At 36.1% G+C, this 14943-nt stretch overlaps 1 protein-coding gene across 19 annotated transcripts in view; it reads right to left on the bottom strand.

Annotated features, from left to right (window-relative positions):
- NAV3 (neuron navigator 3) overlaps window positions 1-14943 on the bottom strand; it is a 1129181-nt gene that overhangs the window by 131123 nt on the left and 983115 nt on the right. For all 19 annotated transcript variants that reach the window (XM_082351536.1, XM_082351537.1, XM_082351530.1 and 16 more), the window contains one exon: window positions 14353-14472. In XM_082351536.1, coding sequence (XP_082207662.1) covers window positions 14353-14472 — 120 coding nt within the window. The remainder of the gene's footprint in view (window positions 1-14352; window positions 14473-14943) is intronic.

The raw sequence follows: 14943 nt of genomic DNA, 5'->3' as shown, positions 1-14943 counted from the left end.
TTACATTTCTATTGTCTAAGGTTCCCAATTTGTGGGAGTTTGTCACAGCAGCCCTAGCAAACTAATACAGAGAATAATAAATGTCAGGCCTAAGAATGGTCTAGAACAGGAATCACCAAATTATGACTGTGGACCAAATTTCTGGTTTGAGTGTCTTGACCAAAATATTTTTAAGTGATCACCAGCCAGAATCAAATCCACACATTTCACACCTTAAACTTACACAATGTTATATGTCAGTTATATCTCAATTTACAAAAAGAAGCAAATAGCAATATTCTGGATGATAATGATTTTCAAAGACATTCACACATAATAAACTCTTCCATAATGCCTTCAATGTTAACGTTCTTATTTACATGCTTCTTTTTCTAACCTATATTTTTAAAACAAGCTCTCCACAAAATAAAGCATTTCATTTATTCACTCATTCATTTAAGTAAACATTAATTGAGCACTAACAGTGTATCATGCTCTGTGTTAGATACTGAAAATACAACATTGGATAAGATATGGAAAAAATATTTTTGATATCATGTGGAGAGTATTGTATAATACAAAAATGCACAAGATCAAATGGGGTTTCAGGACAACAGATGTATATTGACAACAACTGTATTTGAAACTGGGGGTAAGAGGATGAATAGGACACGGTCCCTGTCTTTGGATATATCATAGGCTTGTGGAAGAGACAGACACATAACGAGAGTCTTCAAAATAATATGATGAATTTTAAGATCGAAGTACACCCAGTACACAGAAAAGGAACACGGAGGCCGTTAAGGTTTTGAGGAAAGCTCACAGAGAAAACAACACCTGAAGTAACTCTCAGCGAATGAGTAAGCATTATGAAGGAAGACAGAAGGGTTGAGTATGGAATTCCAGGCCTAAGCAAAGACATGGAACAGCTGATTTTAGTATGTCGATATGTGTATATGTGTGTGGGGGGGGAAGCAATAAATAATTCAATATTTCCAAAGCATAAACTGTGAGGTCAGGCAAGGTCACATATGAGGTAAAGCTGTGGGCAAGAAGCCAGGAAGCCCAGCTTTAGAACAGAAGAAGGGAAGGAGTCAAAAAAAGGGTGCAATGGTAATTGTATAGATTAAGCAAGTTAAGATACAAGTAAGGACTTAGGCAGTGAAAATGCTTCTTTGGCCATGGTGACTAGTTCAAGAATGTGCATACCATAACCTGTCCAATTTTATTGAGTCTTAGGAATGTCGCAGAAGCTTGCTTCTGCACTGAACTTGAACCTTGAATTATATAGGACTCAGATAAAGGGAACCAGATACTGTTACATGCAGCCGCATTCAAACTCTGAGATACTTAGGGACCTCTCAGTTATTGGAACAGAGCATGCTTTTTTTCTTAATTCAGTTTTAATATGACTGTCTGTCATTTACAATTAAAAGAGGCCTAAGAGTGTAACTAGTTATTACTAATAGATCATTCATTTTTGTAAGTATAAAAATGAGGCTAAGAGAGCTATGTAACTTTCCAAAGTCACACAAACAGCCATTGTTTAGCTGCGATCTGAAGCCAGGAATCCAAACTTCAAAACCCTTTTTAATAACTAATTATGCTAAATTCTAGATCACAATACCATATTTTTTCCAAATGTATACTGCCTATAGTGATTTAAGAATTTGTGGGCTTCCCTGGTGGCGCAGTGGTTAAGAATCTGCCTGCCAATGCAGGGGACATGGGTTCGAGCCCTGGTCTGGGAAGATCCCACATGCCGCGGAGCAACTAAGCCCGTGAGCCACAACTACTGAGCCTGCGCATCTGGAGCCTGTGCTACGCAACAAGAGAGGCCGCGACAGTGAGAGACCCGTGCACCGCGATGAAGAGTGGCCCCCGCTCGCCGGAACTGGAGAAAGCCCTCGCACAGAAACGAAGACCCAACACAGCCAAAAATAAATAAATAAATAAATTTATAAAAAAAAAATAAAAAAATTTGTAACGAGTAAGCACATGGCAGGTACATGGGGAAAGTAGAAGGTAAATGATGGTCCTCATTAGATGGACTCATACCTGGTTGCCTAAATTTAGACTTAGGGTCTAAACTGGAGGAAAAGCTGGGAATCTCCATGTTTATTATGAAAACTTCATTTAATTACCCTGTGGTCAGTCCTCAACTGTACTCTGTGTCCCACACAAATTCTATTTCTTTTCTCCTCCCCAGAAAATAATCTCCAGTCTTTTGCTAAGATAGAAAAGGGGCAGGTGCCCAGTTATTCACGGTTGGGTTGGGGATCTGGGGATCTGACTGCTTCTTAAAAACCTTTTAACCCAGTTCCTCCTATTTTTACCTCATACTCATCCCTAAATCCCAAGGTAATTAATCCTAAAATTCCCAAGCCTTTTGGGGTTCCCATGGTGTAAATTGCATTGCTTCTTGCCTTCACCCTTGGCACGCTCCGTGCTTTCACGGGGCTGTTAAATCAATCACCATTCTCCCTCTGTCTTGCCGTTTTCCCAGCTTTCCTGCTATTGCTGCCTTCTGTATAGTTGTCCCTTGGTATCCGCAGGGGGATTGGTTCCAGGAGCCCCCACCCACCCTCCTAAAATCCAAGGATGCTCAACTCTGTTACCTAAAATGGTCCCAGATGGGGAACCTGTGGATTCAGAGGGCCAACTGTACTCTGACCATTGTGGCTTTATGTGTTTTAAAAATCTTTTCACTAAAATATTTGGAGAGTTTCAGCAGCAGCAGAGCTGGTATGATATCTGAATCTTAAAAATCAACTACACCAACATATTCTCAAAATGTAGTAGTTAAGTGGAATTTGAGCAGAATTTCTATTGGTTTTTACTATGATCAACCTGTTCTAGCCAACAGCCAATCAAACCGGCTTAGACAAGAAGGACAGAGGACAATCAAATTACTTAGTCAAAACTAAAGCTGGAAAAGATTTAAAAATTAAAAAAAGGATACTTATGAATGTTGTTTTTATAATCCACTTGTTTTGCTTCACCTGGGTTTAAATCCAGCTCTGCTATTTACTAATGGTGTGAACTGAAGCAAATGATTAATCTCTTTGTGCTATGGATGCTTCATTTGCAAAAAGGTGACAATTACAGTTCCAAATACAGAAGGTTGTTGTGAGGATTAAATTAGCTAATGCATGTGAAGTATTAAAAACTATTTCATTGGTTTCTGCTTTTATGTATATTTTCTTATTTCTTTGGTTTTAATTTGCTTTTCTTTTCCTAACTCCTTGAACTGGAGAATTCCTAACTTCTTGTAAGCTTAGCTCATTGATTTTCAGCCTTTCTTGTTTATTTTATAAATATAAGTATTTAAGGCTATAAATTTCCCTCTAAACATGATTTTAAGCTATATCCCACAAATTCTAATATGTAGTGTTCTCCTTATCGTTCAGAACAAAATATTTTCTATTTCCATTGTGATTTCTTCTTTTACCCAAATGTTATTAAGAAGTACATTTTCTAATTTTCAAACATACAGAGATTATCTTTTTTGTTAATGATTTCTAGCTTAAAGCACTGTGGTCAGAGAACATACTCTATAGTATTTCAGTTCTTTGAAATTTGTGGGGACTTACTTCATGGCCCAACACATCTTTTTGTAAATATCCAATGTGTACTTGAAAAGAATGAATTCTACTATTCTTGGTTCTGGTGTCCTATACATGTACATAAGGTCAACTTTCTTATTGTATGGGTCAAATCTTCTATATCTTTATTGATTTTTTTGGGGGGGGGGTGCCTTCTTGTTCTATTAGTGACTGAAAGAAGTATATTAACATCTTCAAAGATGAAAAAAAGAAATATGTCTGGCACTAATGAGACACTCAATAAATACACTATTATTATAATTATTTTTATTTTTATCTAGTAAATATTTGGGTTATCAAGTGGATGTGCCTTGTACAAACTGTCTGGGATCAGAATAGATTATATTGTTAGAGAAACAAATGATAGGGTTTTGTTCTGTTAAGAAATAAAGCCCTTTGGATATTTGCTTAGGTTTGAAGAAGAAGCAACACAGTTTCAGTCAATATTGTTTACCACCTATTTTGTAAGAAAAACTGGCTGACAAAGTATTTTAAAATTATATCAAACTCATGAATTCTAAGAGTTTACAAAGTCCTAAATATACACTTGAAATTTTAAAAACCTAAAGTACAAGTAAATTACAAAACTTAATCTTAAGGAATGAGATTTACTTGGAGAAATAAAATTAAATTCCAAATGCACCTGTGTATATACATACACACACATATATACAAATATGCACATGTGCATATGTGAGGTGTTTACCTTTTAAGAAAAAATACATATAGACAGACAATCAGATAAGTTTCTCCTAATGGCCTTGCCAATAAAATCTGAAATTTGATGTATGTCTTAAAAATTTTGTGGTTGATTACACAAACTCCTTAGATAAAATTTATCTCATGTGATATTAGAGCACGCAATCATTAAAAGTCATATTTTAAAAAAAAGTTTAGTATTATGGGGTAGTGTTCATTACATAAGTAGGTAAAGAAAGCAGGATAATCTATTGTATAGATGGTATAACCCAAACTGTGCAAACAGCGGATGAGCAAGCCTGGGAGGAAATACATCAAAGCAATATTCTTGGTTGTTCTGGGGATGGGAGGATTATGAATTATTTTTAGATTCTTCTTTATACTTTTACTTATTCTGTGAACTTTCCTCAATAATCACAGAAAAGCTTTATAATAACAAAATAACTAATTCAGAGAATAAGCACTCATTTGTAATGAAAACACTTTCATTTGCAACTTATCTAAAAAAACATATGGAAGCTCTGTTGATGCTTAAAAAAAGAAAAAATACAGCTCACTGCAGATAACTTTAACCGTTTCAAACACAAATTAAGTCAAGCAAGAAAAAAGAATATAAACAGAGCACATATGACTCTAATAAATATGTCCATGCCACCCACTCAAACAGCTGGAATGAGGAAGGTGCAGAATTTATCAGCTGCCAGCCGGAAGCCCTCAGTTGAATGATCCTAAGTTGAATGTCTCACCCCATTAGTTAGCCTATAAAAAAAGAATTCATCCGTAGCTTTTGAAGGGGGAAAAAAACTGTTTCATGTATAGATGCAACTCTTAAATCAAATTTAACAATTAAGTTCATTGACAAAAACCGCTCCCATTTATTGCTCTTTGTAAGACAAAAAAATCATGTAATATAAAAGGTCCACATTGTTTTTCCCTTCATATAAGTATACTTTTATTAGTATTTTTCTGTATATAAGATGAATCATATTTATCCCCTTTCCATTTTTCTATTATTTCCTTGAGCCTGTTAGAAATAGATATTTCAACAGACATTAGATTTCAAGATTAGGATAGATTTACATGTATAAAAGAACAAAACACTGCTAAATTGTGTTACTGATTAACAAACTAGCCAGCCTTTTAGAAGCTCTAATGCATGTGAAAATATTGTTCTGTCAATTGTGTTTTTACATTTATTGACAATCTGCAGTAGGAATAGAAAATGATCACATGCTGAAGGAAATTACCAACATTTACGAAGCTGAATAAGAAAGATCTATTCATATTTTACAGGTATGTTTAGCCAGAAAGGGACAACTGAAATAATTTTAAAAATCAGAGTATGTTATCCGGGCATGATAAAGCCCTTATCCATATTAATAATTTTATGAATAACAGTAAGAGTACAGGAACTGGATTCAAATCCAACCATTACCATTTATTAACAAAGTGTCTATAGGCAAGTTACTTGATCAAAGGACTGTCTCCCTCACTTATAAAACAGCAGTAATAAAGTCCACTTCACAGGGCTGCTGTGAAGATAAAATATAATAATGTACTTAACTAGTACGGTATGTTGGTTGCACTACTAGATCCTCAGTACAGATAGAAACTCTGGATATTTTTACTGTAACAGCCATGACTCCACCTTGTCCTCAAGATCATCATCACCACTTTCATAAGATTCATTAGCAAATTGTTTTGGAAGGAGATAAGGTAAAACTACTCCATAAATAAGAGTACTGGGGACCATCTCCGCTATTGGGAGATGTATTCTGTACTGGTAAAGTTTAGCCATGGCCAAGTTTAATATCAGGGGCAGTCTTACAAAGGGTGGTAAAACTTACAGCCACCTGTATGTATGTTTTAAAAGATACTAAAAGGTATCCCAATCAAAAATATCTACAACTTGGGCTAGTTGTACTGACTAAGTATCCTTTGAATCTCAATGGCTTATAATAGGGATATTTTAAATAATCAAGGTGAGGCTAAAAAGCCCTTCTAATGTAAGACCTAATCAAGCCTAAAAAGCCCTTCTAATGTAAGACCTTTGAGTACAGGGTCCCCCAGGATTGAGCACAGAACTTGGCAGAGAGCAGGGTCTCAATACACGTGCACACATTATGTACATGTGTACACAATGTGTTCACATGTGTACAGCGTGAATTAATTCTATGAGGGGTATTACTTAAAAGTGTTGGAAGTTTGTAAGATTATTCACAATGAGGTCAGGCAATGCTGAGAATCAGGACACAGGAGAGAAGTTTAGCACCAGTGCATAAGCCTGCAAAGATGAGCAAGGTACCCAAGGAAAGTTGAGGGGGGCAAATAAAACTTTTTCTACTTCTCCAGTGTTTTGCATTGGTCTCTCCCTACTTAAAGAAAGGAGGGCCAAAATGGCAGGCCATTTAATTATAAAATGAAATAATTATATTTACTTTATCTATTTTAATCTCAGCCTATTAAGCTTTTTTGTGTTTGCTTTTAATTACTATGGAAAGCCAGTAAGCTAATGAAGGAAATACTTCAGATATGGGAATATACTGATTCTGTGATTATGCAGGAATAAATCAACACAGAATAGAAGGAATTATTAGAATGTACATAAACTAGTGACAAGCATCATGAATCCAGACTCTGGAGATATCTGCTTGGTGGCTTAGGAGAAATCTCAGTTGCCTTCGCTTCTCTTGTTTGGAGAAGTCGTGAAAATACCAAAGGCCTCCTACCCTTAGAAATGACTCCCCACCTGATTTTATGAGAATTTTCCATGAGCCTTTTTGTAGAGGCAGTACAATTTTCTACACATTGATGAAAACTGTAGATTGAGGGTGAAGGGATACAAAATATACCACTGCAAAGAGCTTTTTCTTTCTTCCTAAACTCCCCTTGTCTGCCTGAAAGTGCCTCCCAAAAGAATTCAACTGTCATAAATCTCCTCCCTGGGAGTTTCACACCAGACAGGATTGGCTCCTATCACCAGAGACAAATGGCACCAAATAAGAAATTGCCTAAATAGACATTGTCACAAAACTATCATATCTCCCATCTCTTCTTCTATGGCCCCATTTATCTTTCCTAAAAGTCATTTGTTTTCCCAAAAGTGTCCTTCTCCCTGCCCCCTTCTCCCTATGAAGATGTCCCAATTTCTAACCATCTCCTTAAATCACATCTTTCTGTGATCTCCTGCATACATATGTGTATAAAAATTTGTCTCTTGTTCTTCTGTCAGAGTAATTCGCAGGCCACCAACCACTAAACCTAAGAGAAAAGATTTCCTCTTCCAGTAGGGGATTCATTATGACTAGATGCTTGGAACTATATATAGTAAGTTATAATGACTGATAATCTAGAGACATGTAATATCATGATAATCCTTAATGCCTTTTGTAAACTCGTTCATCAGCTGTGATTTTAGTTTCTCGATTATAGTATCATAAATGAAATCAATCTGTCATTTAATACAAAACAAAAATAATTTCTAGGATATATTATACTTTTATATTTTCAAAAAGTCATGACTAAACATGCAAAAAATCAGTAAAAATATGAATAGTTAAATTGATTCATTTATAATTGAAATGAGCAATCACTATATTTAAGAATATACTTTAGATAACAATGTAATGTCTATTACAGAATCCAGAATAGACCTGGTGAAATCTATTATTACAATTTGGGGAATTTGTCAGTTTTCAATAAAGACTGGTACCTGGAGCTTTGTCTTCCTCTCTTTTGAGACTCATTCTTTCATCATGAGTTAATGGTCACCTGGATAAATCATCTGCATAACCGAACTTTGACTTCTATGACCATTCTACTCTAGTAACTCAGGCGATGACTTACAGCTTGCTTAAATCATCCAGGAAACTTTACCTCTCAAATGTTAAACTTCGTATTATTTTACTTTATTTTTTGGCATAAACTCTCTTCACCTAACTTAACCTCTCCATGGAATTTGACATTGGTGCCTATTCCCTCTTCTCTCCATTTTAAAAGTACCAGTTAACCCTATTTGTCCTCCCCTTTGTGTTGGAGCTGATTTCTCTGCCTTCTTCAATGGCTGCTCTTCCCTTATTCCCTTTTTAAATGTCAGGGGTTCATTCTCAAGGTTTGTTTTCTCTCTCTACATCACCGATCCAAATGAGCTTTTAGCCTGCTCAGTGTTGATCTTCAGAGTGTTTTAAACAAAATCAACTATAGTTGCTGCCGTAACAGGCCTCACAGCCTCCAGAGTGATTTTATGGCTGGGATACAGACCTTAGATTGGTCCTATCTTGTATTAAAAACTTAGAAACGTGCTCAGATAGTTTTGCCACTATCCTTGCACCTGCCGGGCAGGCTTCTCACGAGTGGCAGCATTCTCATTCTGTACAGCAGGTATCACCACCAGCGTATCTCTTTGGGAAAATTTAATGGACCTAGGAAGTTTACATGACCATATGTGAGAACGTTCATGGTTTCTTGCTTTATATAAGCTTCTCTGTGATTTCCTAGATTACCTGACATTGAAAAGAATGTGTATCTTTATCTACTGATCTCACAGATGTGCTAAGATAGTTACCAATACGTAAAAATTGGGAGAGTTCTCAAAAAAGTCTAGACTCTTGACTGCACTTTACGGTTACCAAAGGGGAAATGTGGGGGGTTGGGGAGGGATAAATGAGGAGTTTGGGATTCACATATACACACCACTATACATAAAATAGATAATCAACAAGGACCTACTCTATAGCACAGGGAACTCTACTCAATATTCTGTAATAATCTATATGGGAAAAGAATCTGAAAAAGAATGGGTATATGTATAACTGAATCACTTAGCTGTACACCTGAAACTAACACAACATTGTAAATCAACTATACCCCAATATAAAATAAAAATTAAATTAAAAAAATCAAACGGTTTGCAATCCTCAGCCCTCCTTTCTACATTTGTGCATTTCCACAGGCAGCGACCTCTACAGTTGAGGGTAGATGCCCACTTGGACTGGTCATGTTTACATGTCTCTTCTGCTTCACTCATTTCATGTGACGTTCCTGATCCCCGTAGGGTTTGGGCTTATGATATGCATAATACATATATTCACTACTTTAATCCAGCACTTACAGAGAGACTGAACCTATAACTCCAAGGATAAAACCACCTGGGAGTTACACAGTTTTATGGACTGAATTATGCCCGTCCCTTCATCCCCCGTCACCACCAAATTCATATGGTGCAGTCCTAATCTCCAATGTGTCTATATTGTGCCTTTATGGAGGTAATTAAGGTTAAATAAGGTCATAATGGTGGGAGGAGGCTGGTCCAATACAACTGGGGTCTTTATCAGAAGAGAAACAGGCACTAAAGATCTCTGTCTTTCACTGCAAGAGAGCACAGAGAAAAGGCCATGTGAGGACACAGTGAGAAGGTCTGCAAGCCAGAAAAATGTCCTCATAAGAAAATGAATTTTCCGGCACTGTAATCATGGACTTGTAGCCTCCAGAACTGTGAGAATACAAATGTCTGTTGTTTAAGCCACCCAGTCTGTGGTACTTTGTTATGGCAGTCCGAGCAGGGTACTACACACGGACCAAACCCAAGTTCCTCTCGAAATGATGCTCCGCTTTTGTTCTTCAGTTCAGTGCTGATCTTCCTTCACCTGGACTTGTACAGTCACTTCCTAAGCAGTCTACCTAGGTTTGCATCATTCTCTTCAATATTCGCTGTGCGAGAGTTCTTTTTAAAATATAATGATTATAACGTGTTCTCTCTTTAAAAAAAAAACTAATTAAAATAAGTAAAATAGCTTCTTATCACCTACAGATCCAAACACTCTAGAACAGCCATCTGGATCCACTGTCTCTTGTCTGCTCCTACCCACATCCCCAGGACACTAGCAAAATCACATTACTAATGGCTCTGACAGAGACTCTCTCCTTGACAGAACTTCAGTCAGAGTCCTCTGAGGTCGCTTCTCAACTCAGCCTTGACCTTGGCCCCTTGCTGGGCCTGCACAGCCCAGTTTTATTACAAATCCTGCTAGGACCGTTCAGAAAGAATTCTCCACCCTTGACAGCTGATCACCTTAGATATCTGGTCAACCTTCTCATCCTCCACCCTCAGTACCTAATCAGCCTGGCCTACACTTTAGCAAGAATCCTGCTGACTGGGTTTAGCAAGACTCCCTCTACCCTCGTATCTCCATTCAGTAAACTTCCCTCCCTAACCCCCTTCATTCTGCTTGTTGGCTATAAACCCCCACTTGTTCTTGCTGCACTCAGAACCAAGCCCAGCTCTGTACTGAGGTCATTTTCCCCCTACTGCAATAGTTCCTAACGAAATCTGCTTTTTACTGTTTTAACTCCCGTCGGCCTCTGGATTTCTTGAACAACTCCTTAAACCAAACTCTACTATGCCTCTATGCTCTCACTCCCCTATTCCTTCTGATTCCTCCCAGGCTGTATGTCAAAAAGTCTTAAGCTTTATTTATGGCCCCATTTAAATCCTACTGCTTTTGGAAGTGTTTTCTTATACTCCCAAGTCGAAATAATTATTTTCCTTTGGTGCTTCTAAGGCACTTTGTATACAAATCTATTATGACTTGGTCAATTTTATTATCACTTTACTTTTTGTTTCCATTATTCTCTCTGACCATTAAACTCAGGGCCTTTTACCTTTATTATTTTGTTTTACTTTTACCCAACGTGCTATTATGATGTCATCACTTATTATGATGTCAGGCACTTAGTAATTATGTATTTATTAACTAAATATTGTTAATGCTAGTACAGAAGCCAGTGTAAGGACAGTAATAGGAATTAATGAAAGTAAAAACAACAATCATCTCCTACCCTCTCCTCAAAATTACCTTTTAAAAATAGCTCAACGAAACTGTATAAGTGTACGTGAATTAGGACTGACCTGATTATAACCAGAGCCAAATGGATAAAGTCCACACATTCTGTCTGTTATGAATTTATTCCAGTTGGCTGCTGGAAGCCCTCCTCTTTTCTTTGGGGCCATTTCAATCTGCTGAGAAGAGGAATTCAGCTATTCTCTATTGCCCATCACATTTTCTCCAGAAGTTGATCAAAGGGGAGCATATAACCTTCACTACAGCAACACGAACAATTCAAATCCATTGCCATACTAGCCAGCTGGGTACTTTGCCATTATAAAAGTGCATTTTTTCTTGATATACCTTTTAGAAAGAATATCTAAGAAATATGAAAACACTGCTGATTTTTTTTGCATTTAAGCTTTCTTATCAGTGAACTATTGTAAGCCCTATTATTTACCAATTTGCTAAAATGAACCAATCACTAATACGTTTTATATTATTTTTTTTTTTTTTTAAAAACCTTGACTGAGGTATCTGGGAAACTAGAAGTACAGGAGTAAAAGACCTAATTCCTCACTCTTTTATATCCACTAAATGAGAGCATTAGGCTAAATGAGCATTTCTTAAAATATTATAGGAACAAATTATCATTATAGAGAAAAAGGTGGGGGAATTGATGAAAACAACTTAAGGAGCAATGAATTAAATAAAGTTAAGCAGGTTTTATTTTAAACTGCAGGACTTCTCAGTACCTTCAGCCATTCTTGTCAATTCTATTTGGAATGGATATCAGAATTAAGAAAATTTTATGAAACATTATCCTTTATAGATTAACAGGACTTTCACAACTTTAATATCTAAGATTATGCATTTTAAAACAATAACATCTTGAATCACTTTCTGAATATACTATTTTAAAAGAGCTTGAGATTTAGCTATAATAAAAGAGAAAATCCTAAAACTCCTATAGTAGGATTTTCACTATAACCCTATTGCTGTTTAATATATAAAAGTGATCAAAGCGTTTTTGTATTCCTCAAATTACATAATTCTTTCAAAAACCTTCTACATAATTCTCAAAATCTGAATCTGAGACAATTTATTTCAGGTGCAACACATCATTATTTGATCTAATTTAAAGATTAATGCCATTGTTATTTTGATAGTCTCTTTCACTTGACGAAGCACAGCTAATGAAGTAAAAATTTCCAAATATTATTTTTTATGTTTACATGTTTATGTTAAATGTTTACATTTTCATAGTCCTGGCATCTATTTGTTCATTTTAAGATAGTGTTTCATGAGTTTTGGTGTATATGTGAATCACCTGGTTAAAGCTCCGAATGCTGGACCCCAGGTTCAGCGAGTCTTAGATGGAGCTGATAATTTGCATCTCTAACAAGTTCCCAAGTGATGCTGATGCTGCTGATTCAGGTACCACACTTTAAGAACTGTGGCTTTTGCTGGTCGCAATTTATTAGTTGAATACCTGGGTTTTTCCGTTGGTCTGAGGTTCCTCAGCCAGGCTCCAGTCTGGAGGCTGGAGAGCTGGTTATCCCAAATGCCTCCAAAATAAGTCACCTTTGTATTGATTCCTAGCTTTTGCTATCATAAATCTCATTTCCCAAAGACCAACAGATTTTTTCCTCTAATGTTTTCCACTGTCAGCTAACAATGAGTTGGTCATTAGTTTCAAAATGTGGCCCACACTTTGGATTTCTTTCCCTCTAATCACTCCTTCCTATTTTCCCACATAACTCATTCCCTCTCTTACATAATATCCTTGCAGTATCTTGTCTCTTTTCCCAGTCTTATTTGTCTCTTTAGCCAACTGGACGCTATCGCTAGCCTATATGAATATATAGCCTATATTCATTCCTTTGTTCATTCACTCCACAAGCATTTGTTAAAAGCTCAAAGTATCATAAATATGATGAAAATTTTGCATTCCTGAGCTTACACTGTAATGGGGGAGATACAAAACAAACATGTAAACAAATAATTAGGAGTGATGTGTACGTTGAAGAAAACAATATAAGATAATGGGAAAGAAAGTGACGGGAAATGAAATGTACCTTAGCTACTCTGGAAACACTTCGCTAAGAAGGTAACATTAAGCTGAAACAGAAATATGATGGAGGCAATAATGTAAGGAATGTAGAAAAGGGCATTCTAGGCAGAGGAAGTATCAATGTGAAAGCAGAAGTCCATCGTGTTTGAAGTTAGTGAGAGTCAGTGAGGGAAAACAGTTGAAGAATAGTTCAGGTGGGGGGTGGAGTGAGCAAAATTTTTCATAAGCCTTTTGTAACCACATGCTTCACACAGACACCTTGTGTACAGCCTAGGAGACTAGCGTATATACAGGATGAGAGCTGGCCAACAGCAGTTAAAACATCAACAGCATTTGAGTAAGGAGGAATTGACGACGAATATCAGAATTCACTGTCTAGCCTTTGAAGTTGGCAATATTAAAATGCACTATGAATTGTACACAGTTCTTATTTCAGAATGTGGATACATTAGGTCTTGCCCTTTCGTCCCCTTCATAAATGCTGAATTAAAGAACTACAGTAGCTCTGGAAATAGGCAATCCCTTCCTGCTTAAGAAATTAAAAATTCTGAGTGAAGAGGGGGCAAAATCAGGTCAGAAATATGTCTTACAGCATTATTTCACAAAGACAATATTGTCAAACAGCAGTGATTCTGATAAAATTGGCAAAACAATTCCCAGCAAAATAATAACAAGTATATGAAACACACAAACCTGTAAGCAATTTGAAATATGAAAGAGATTAGCTTAAAGCAAGAGTTGTATGCTTTCAAGAAACCCCTCAAGAAAAGCATCAAGCTTATTTTACCTGATAATTAGAATTATGTTTTAATCTTTATGTCATTAGCCCCCAGGTAGATCTGAGAGCATCTGAATTGAAAGGAATTTATCAGCCAGGGTTCTTTTCAAGTAAGGAACAGAAGTCTATGTTTATAATTTTGCTTTTGCAGATATTAAAATTTGCCACCATGTAACCTGAAATTTGTTAAATGTTCTCAATAGCAATGCAATTTCTTTTAGTGTACAGAGCTAAAAGTCTTGTAAGCAAAAGCACCTTAGTTTTCAAAATGTTCCAAAATAATTATTATATCAAAATAAAAAGTCCTTTGGTTTAATCCTGTAAAACTCCTAGGATCTCATTTATAGAATTGCTTTATGCATTCCTCACCATCAAATATACCGATGACATTACCTGTCTGCATCCACTGTCACATCATGAACCCCTCTCTGGATGACATCCCTGGAAGTCGCTGTGTCTGGTATTCGGTTCAGACTCCTAGTATACAGGTTGAGCCCTCCATCTGTCATGTACCTGAAAATAAATGCCTAATTAATCAACAGAAAATTAATTGACCTCAGCTGTATAATTTAACTTAATAAACAAATGGTGTGCAAAATTTTTAATAATTATGCAAATATGCTCTATTATAGTTTTTTCTATATGAATAGTCTACTCACCAGGAAGTATTAGAAAATCTTTTCAAGTTTATTAGGAAATTAATCTTCCTTACTGCAACAAGTAACTAGCCTATTATAAGACCTTCCTTTTTCTCCCCTTATTTTGAACAGACTTAGAGATAATGTAACTCTTAGCAAAATAAGAGCATGATTATTTCATTTTGTAAACACTATCTTTGAAGCATTGAAGGTCACAGGAGTAATCTTAAAATTAGATTAATTTATTTGATAAATAAAATATATACAGCAATTGACCACTATCATAAAATAATTACTAAGATGTATTAAATGCTTAAGATGTTGTCAGGAACCATTCTATATAGTT

Source organism: Balaenoptera borealis (assembly GCF_965194805.1).
Source record: "Balaenoptera borealis genome assembly, chromosome: 13".
NCBI classification, from domain to species: domain Eukaryota; kingdom Metazoa; phylum Chordata; class Mammalia; order Artiodactyla; family Balaenopteridae; genus Balaenoptera; species Balaenoptera borealis.
The sequence above is the reverse complement of the archived record's forward strand: the minus strand, read 5'-3'. Positions and strand labels throughout refer to the sequence as shown.